Source organism: Choloepus didactylus, chromosome 25, assembly GCF_015220235.1.
Source record: "Choloepus didactylus isolate mChoDid1 chromosome 25, mChoDid1.pri, whole genome shotgun sequence".
In the NCBI taxonomy this organism is placed as follows: Eukaryota; Metazoa; Chordata; class Mammalia; order Pilosa; family Megalonychidae; genus Choloepus; species Choloepus didactylus.
In genome coordinates, this window is record NC_051331.1 from 6,829,382 (window position 1) to 6,835,949 (window position 6,568).

Genomic DNA, 6,568 nt, shown 5'->3' on the forward strand with positions numbered 1-6,568 from the left:
TTCTGGCTGATGGAATGTAAGAAGAAGAGATGGAGACCATTCTGTAGAATCTTCTGCAGTCTCTCTCTTTGCTTGCTGACCAGCAGGATGCAGGGGAGCCCATAAAACCCCAAGGAAGCTATAAATAGAAAGAGTCTGGGCCTCTCCCTCATGCCAGTGAATTACTTCCCCACTCATTTTGAATTGAGACATAGAGAAATCTCTTAGCAGGTGAAGCCACTAAGATTTAGGAGTTGTTTGTCAAGGCAGCTGGCATGACTTGTACTGACTAATTTCATTTTATTATGATTATTCTTCAGGGTTCCAGATCTAGAATTTCAGACTGAGCTCAAAGGCTTTGGCTGCTGCCCCTGGGGTCGGGTCCCAGGGAAAGAGAGGGCAAAAGTCATGATAGAAAAGTTTTAAATTAAAAAAAAAAAACTATATATATTTAGCAATATTGCAAGGGTTCCTGAGTGGGAAGGATTGGGCAGATAGCCAACATCAGATAGTCCCTGGCACTGAGGAAGGCCTAGCTGTCCCTGCGAGATAAATCTTGGGCCTTTTCTCCGAGCATCTCCCAGCTGGCGATTAGGAGCAGACCACGTAGCTGTGGGGCAGAGGCTCAGGGGCTACGACAAGACTGTTCTCGTAAAGATTGGAGTAGGGGCCATCGGATGAGCCCCCGGGGGTCCCCTGGGAACCCCCCGAGCTGTAGTCAGTTGAGATGCCGGAATCAGACACCACGAGGTACAGGTACTTCAGGTGGGGTGGAGTGGGGGGCAGCGTGGGCGGCAGTGCCCGCGGATACAAGAGCTGGGAGCCAGGCTCCAGGATGGTGTACTCAAAGCTGGAAGCCAAGGCCCCCTCCGGCCTGGGCTTCAGAGCCAAGGCAGACAAACAGGAGGATGTTTCTGAGCCCTCCTCCATGGCCGCTGTGTCCTCGCTGCCCTCAGGCTCTGGGAGGTCCCCACTGCGTGGGCTCTGGGGCAGCAACCACCTGTCTAGCACCAGGTAAGTGTCCCGGGCCTGCTCGCTGCCCACTGGCTCCAGCAGGGGCTGGTGATCATCTGTCCCCGGCTCTACTGCTTGTGTCACCCCCCAACAGCGCTCAGAAAGGATTTCCAGGGGGGCAGGCAGGTCCTCTGCAAACAGGGTACAGGGGCTCCACCACAGACAGTCATCATTCTGGTACAGCCACAGCTGTGGAAACGGCACAAGCTGCTCAGAGGCCTGGCAGTTTGGCCAGGAGGCCAGGGGAGCCCCAAGTACTGAGGGGGTGACCAGGCTACCTACCTGGAAGTTACCCTTGTGGGTGGTGAAGAGGCCCTCAAATTCACTCTCGGGGCTCGGGATGCCTGGCCAGATCTTCTGCTTCAGAGTCCTGATGAAGCCGAAAGAAATGAGGTACGTGGGTGTGAGTCCTCAAACACTCACCAAAACCCTGTGAGCTCCTAGTCACAGGGGCACTGATAGCCCCCCGGGGCCCCAGTGATCAGGATGGGGGTGGAGGGGTGCATCAGGGCTGGGAGAGCCCAGAGTGGGGAGTATGGGCTTTGGCTGGATCATCAGCAGAGCCCTAAAGAAGGATGACTGGAATAGGGGTTTTGTTTTTTGTTTTTTTTCCAACTTTTTTTTTTATTATTAAATTCAGTTTTATCGAAATACATTCACACACCATACAATCATCCATGGTATACAATCCACTGTCCACAGTATGATAATATAGTTATGCGTTCATCAACACAATCTATCTCTGAACATTTTCCTTACATCAGAAAGAACCAGAGCAAGAATAAAAAACAAAAGTGAAAAAAGAACACCCAAATCATCCCCCCCATGCCACCCCATTTGTCCTTTAGTTTTTATCCCCATTTTTCTACTCATCCATACACTAGATAAAGGGGGTGTGATCCACAAGCTCTTCACAATCACACTGTCACCCCTTGTAATCTACATTATTATATAATTGTCTTCAGGAGTCCAGACTGCTGGGTTGGAGTTTGGTAGTTTCAGGTATTTACTTCTAGCTATGGAATAGGGTTTTTTGTTTGTTTGTTTGTTTGTTTTTATTTTTTTTAGATTTATTTTAAATTCAATTTTACTGAGATTGTTCACATACCATACAGTCATCCAAAGTGCACAATCAGTTGCCCACGGTACCATCATACAGCTGTGCATTATGGAATAGGGTTTTGAAGGATGCATAGGAGTTCAATATAGACTGATTCATGTTCCCTCCAAACCTGAGCCAGGCTTGGCCTGGAGGCCCATTATGTCACTTCCCTCCTCATTCCTTTCCATGGATTCCCAGTGCATTCAGGATAAAATCCAAGCTCCTCCCCACAGCTCCGCAGAAGGCCCTGCATGAGCCGACGCCTGTCACTGCCCTCACCTCATCTTCCACCCTCCCCCCTTGTGCACCCTACACTAGCCACACGGCTCATCTCCCAACTGTTTCAGTGTTCCTAGAGTATTTCCACCACAGGGCTTCTGCACTTGTTGTGTCTTCTCCCAGGTTTTCACATGGCCGCCTCCTTCCCTGCTTCAGCTCTGGGCTCTGATGTCACCTCCTCCCAGAGGCCTTCCCTGACCACCCTGTCAGCCCCCCACTTCCACCTGCTTCCATCATATCGCTCATCACAATTTATAATCAAATATTTGTCGGTTCCCTTGTTTGTTACCCTCTCTCTGAATTGACTATGAGAGCCACAAGATCAGAGAGGTATCTTCTGGCTCGTCCCCCAGTTTCTCCCTAGCACCCAGCCCATAGTGGGCACTTGACACATATTTGCCAACGAAGCAATTAGGAGATTGCTGGGTGGACGATAGGCAGGAAGGGCATCTGCGGGTACTTGGCAGCTAGTGGGGAGGGGTCTGGGTCAGGGGCCCGAATTGGGGGTGCTCACCGGCGGTGGGAGAGCAGAGCCAGTACGACCAGAACCAGCAGGATGAGCACAAGGATGAGAGAGAGCGTCAGGATGAGGGGGTCCAGGTCTGGGGGGCAGGGCGAGGAAGGGGAGGTCAGGCGGGTGGGCGGCCCGCGGGCTCCGCCCCCCGCCCCTCCTGCGCCCCCTGCCCCGGGGCCTCACCGCTGGCCGTCAGCAGCGACGCGGGCTCCGACCAGGCGCTCCAGAAGCCGCCGAAGCTGGGCTCCGCCATCCGCGCCCGCACCGCGAAGGTGTAGCGCGTCCCGCCGCGCAGGTTGCTCAGCACGCACTCGGTGCGGCCCTCCAGGGTCTCCACCTGGGGGCGGGGCCCAGGTGAGGGGCGGGGCGAGCAGAGCAGGGCCCAGGGGGCGGGCCCTGGAGGAACCGAGCCAGTCAGGGGGAGGAGAGGCAATCAGGGCGGGCGGGGGCCCGGGTAGCCAAGGTAGGACTCCGGCTAATGAAGGCCGGGACTGTGGAGGGGCGGAGTCTTGAGGTTGGGGACAAAGTGGCAGGCGGACTTGGGAAGCCCAGGGAAAGGCGACATGTCAATGGGGCATGAGCCGCCAGCTTGGGCATCAGGGCGTCAGAGGAGGGGGAATCGGGCACGGGAAGGCGCCGGGGGTCAGGGTGGACCCGTCAGTGCCGTCGACCCCCACCCCACCGTCCCCCGCACACGTCGGAGGAGGGACGATGGGGGCGGAGCCACGGCGATCATCGGGGTGGGGACTTGGAGAAGGCGGTGCTGGTCCGTGTGGGCGGGGCTCACCCTCTGCGCGCCCCCCGCGCCGTGGCCCGCCGCGACGTCCACCTCGTAGCGGATGTGGCTCGCCATGGGCGCCCCAGGCGGCGGGAGCCAGCGCAGCACCACGTGGCCGCCCTCCTCCGCCCGGCGCGCCAGCAGCCCCGCGGGGGCGTCCAGGAGCACTGGGGGGGAAGGGGGGAGGGAGAGGCCACGTGGGCGGAGCCCTCGACCCCCGCCCCCGACCGCTCCCCCTGGTCCCCGTGCGCGCTTACCCACTTCGTTGACCTGGATGGTTCGGCGGTAGAGCGTGGCGCCCGAGGAGGCGGCTGTGACGCGCAGCTCCAGCGGCACGAAACTCGACGTGTCGACCGTGGGCAGCGAGCACCAGAAGCGCACAGCGCCGCGGGCCGTGGGCGCCTGGCGCAGGGGGCACAGCTTCCAGGGCTCACCTCTGCGCCCCGAGGGCCGCGAGCGGGAAGGGAGCAAGTGTGCGTGTGTGGACGGGGTGGTCCGTCCGGATTGCCCGGGGGACCCTGGGGCATGTGGGGTACTCCCACCAGGGGGCGTCCTAGCCCCTAGGTGAGCGCGTCCTGTCGCTGATTCCGAGGGATCCTCCCCGCCCCCCGCAATATATTGGAGGCGCGTCCCGGCGGTGACCCCTAGGGGACGGTTCCACCCCGACGCCGCAGGTTTCCCACCACTGACCTCGAGGGGAGGCGCTGTCCAATGGGCGCCAGGCCTCAGGGGACGTCCGAGGCCGCGACCTCAGGGGAGCGCTGTCCCCGCCCGCCCGCCCCGTCGGACTCACTCGAGCTGGTAGGTGAAGCTGTAGTTGTCCGGGCCGACCCCGTTGCTCGCTCCTTCCTCCCAGAAGCACACCAAATCCTCCAGCCTCTCGGTGAAGCACAGCAGCTCTTCGGACCCGCGGGCCGCCAGCAGGGCCGCTGGGGGGTGGGGGGTGGGGAGGAGGGAGGGGGTCTGGGGAGCCGAGTCCAGTCTCGGGTTACAGCCCCCTTCCCCCCCGCCGCCTGTCGGGGCTGATAAGAAAAACGCCCCGCCTCCTCCCCCAGTGGGCCCTTCCAGGCCTCTGCAGAGGGGGTACACCCCAACTCCCAGGCGCAGGCCGCCAGCCTTACTGTCAGCGTAAACGTCCCCCCACCCCGACAGCCGCCCACCCCCCCGACGGGAGGAGCTGAGCGCGGCGTTCAAGGCCCCGACCTCCCGCCGCCGGCCCCGCCCAGCCCAGGCCGGGCATGCTGGGGGAGGGGGATGCGGAGAAGGCGGGGTTCCCTATCGGCCCCCGCAGGCTCCGGCTGCCCGATAGCGCCAACCGTGTCCCCCGCGCCCCTCCCTCCACCCTGCGGGGTGAGGGATCTGACGCCCGCACGCACCCATGTTTACTGCCGCTCCGGCTCGGATCCGGGCTTGAACCTCCCTCCACTGGAGGGGCCGCTTTGTCCCCTCCCCTCGGGGGGCTCAGCCGGCGGGGCCGTAGACCCAGCACCACCAGGACTTGGTGCGTCACAGGGTCCTTCTGGTCCCCTCTAGCTCCACCCCCCCCCCCCAGGAGCCAGGCTGGGGACTTAGACATTGCATGCCCCACCAGGAGCCAGCCTGGGGGTACAGGCACCAGCAATGTCCTCCAGGACCCACACCACACACATAGCCCCATCCTTACCTTTACTCTCGAATTTGGGGTCCGGGGGTTCGGGTGGGGAGGCCCAGGCAGCCCCAGCGAGCAGGAGGCAGAGGGAACCGACTCGGGACCAAAGGGGCGCCCAGGAGGGGTGCATGGTGCAGCCCCCGCCGCGGGGGCCCAGGGCTCCTGCCCTTCCGCCCCCCGCCCCTGGCACCGTCCACAGCTGGGTCAGCAGCTGCGTCCGCCGGACACAGCTGCCCAGGCCCTGCCCGGGCTGGGGACCTCGGAGTGGCGGCTTCCCCGAGGGGGCGGAGCGGCGCGCGGCCCGGGCAGAGATAAGCGGGAGGCGGCCCTGCGGGGTGGGAGGGGACAGGGGCCCTCGCTGGTCCAGCGCCGCTGGGGGTGGGGGTGGCGGTGGCAGGAACACACTTCCCGGCTGTGTGACCCTGGGCCAGTGTCTTACCTTATCTGAGCCTCGGGCTGCATCCTCTGTAAACTCCAACCTGGCGCATAACAAACATTCCCCCCAAAATGTCAGCTACAGATATTATCGCGCTAATGACATCTCTTCTGAATCCAGAAAGGAATAAATACAATCCTAATAACAGCTGGCAGATGTCGAGTGGTTTCCACAGTGCTTGCCAGTGTTACTGAACTACGTGTACAGTGTGGTGGTGTATTTGTGCACTTATCTGTATATTCTGGGGTGTGAGATGTCATTTATGAGTTTTTATAATTTTTTTTTTTTTTACTATTTGCCTCTTTGTACTAGGTATTTTGCTTTACAAAGGAGTGTGCAGTTCTTGTAATAAACTCTAAAGTCATTATAAAACAAACCATAAAAGTTATTCGCTTGGGCTTGCACTTCCCAAACTGGGGTTGTCGCCCCAACCGGAAGTCCATGGGTGGAGGTGGGGGGTGGGGGCACCTCGTTGCACCTGCCCGTCCCAATCAGCCAATCAGAGCCCTCCATTCCCTGGGGCATAGTGATTGGTTCACGGCGGACACGTGACCCAAGTAAAGCCCCCACCCCACTGCCCCTACATCCTGGAACTTGGCAACCAGAAGGAAAGCTGTTGAATGACGGCGAAGCTAACCTGGGCTTTTTGCACTGTCTTGTACCCTCTTCCTGGAAGGCTCTTCTCCGAGATATCCACGGGGTTCACTCCCTCACTTTATTCAAGCCTCTGCCCAAATGTCACCTCCTCCATGCAGCCCTCCCAGATTGCCCCGTTCAAAATAGCAACCTTCCCACCATAATTTCCCATCACCTTTACA

The 6,568-nt window shown here is 59.8% G+C and overlaps 1 protein-coding gene across 1 annotated transcript; it reads right to left on the minus strand.

The window, feature by feature from the left end:
* Positions 1–409: 409 nt before the first annotated feature.
* On the minus strand, positions 410–5,586 carry EPOR (erythropoietin receptor). Its single transcript, XM_037818157.1, has 8 exons — positions 5,330–5,586; positions 4,460–4,595; positions 3,924–4,102; positions 3,676–3,833; positions 3,072–3,225; positions 2,889–2,976; positions 1,276–1,363; positions 410–1,182 (listed from the first exon to the last, which is right to left on the minus strand). The coding sequence occupies exons 1-8, from the start codon at positions 5,442–5,444 to the stop codon at positions 571–573; spliced, it is 1,530 nt and encodes a 509-aa protein (XP_037674085.1). The 5' UTR covers positions 5,445–5,586; the 3' UTR covers positions 410–570.
* Between the last annotated feature and the right edge of the window lie 982 nt (positions 5,587–6,568).

Coding starts and splice junctions, on each gene's coding strand:
- EPOR (XM_037818157.1), bottom strand. CDS start 5,444: ATGCACCCCTCCTGGGCGCCCCTTTGGTCCCGAGTCGGTTCCCTCTGC. Junction 4,103..4,459: donor AGCTTCACCTACCAGCTCGA/GTGAGTCCGACG, acceptor CTCGGGGCGCAG/AGGTGAGCCCTGGAAGCTGT. Junction 3,226..3,675: donor GCGCGGGGGGCGCGCAGAGG/GTGAGCCCCGCC, acceptor CCCCGCCCCCAG/GTGGAGACCCTGGAGGGCCG.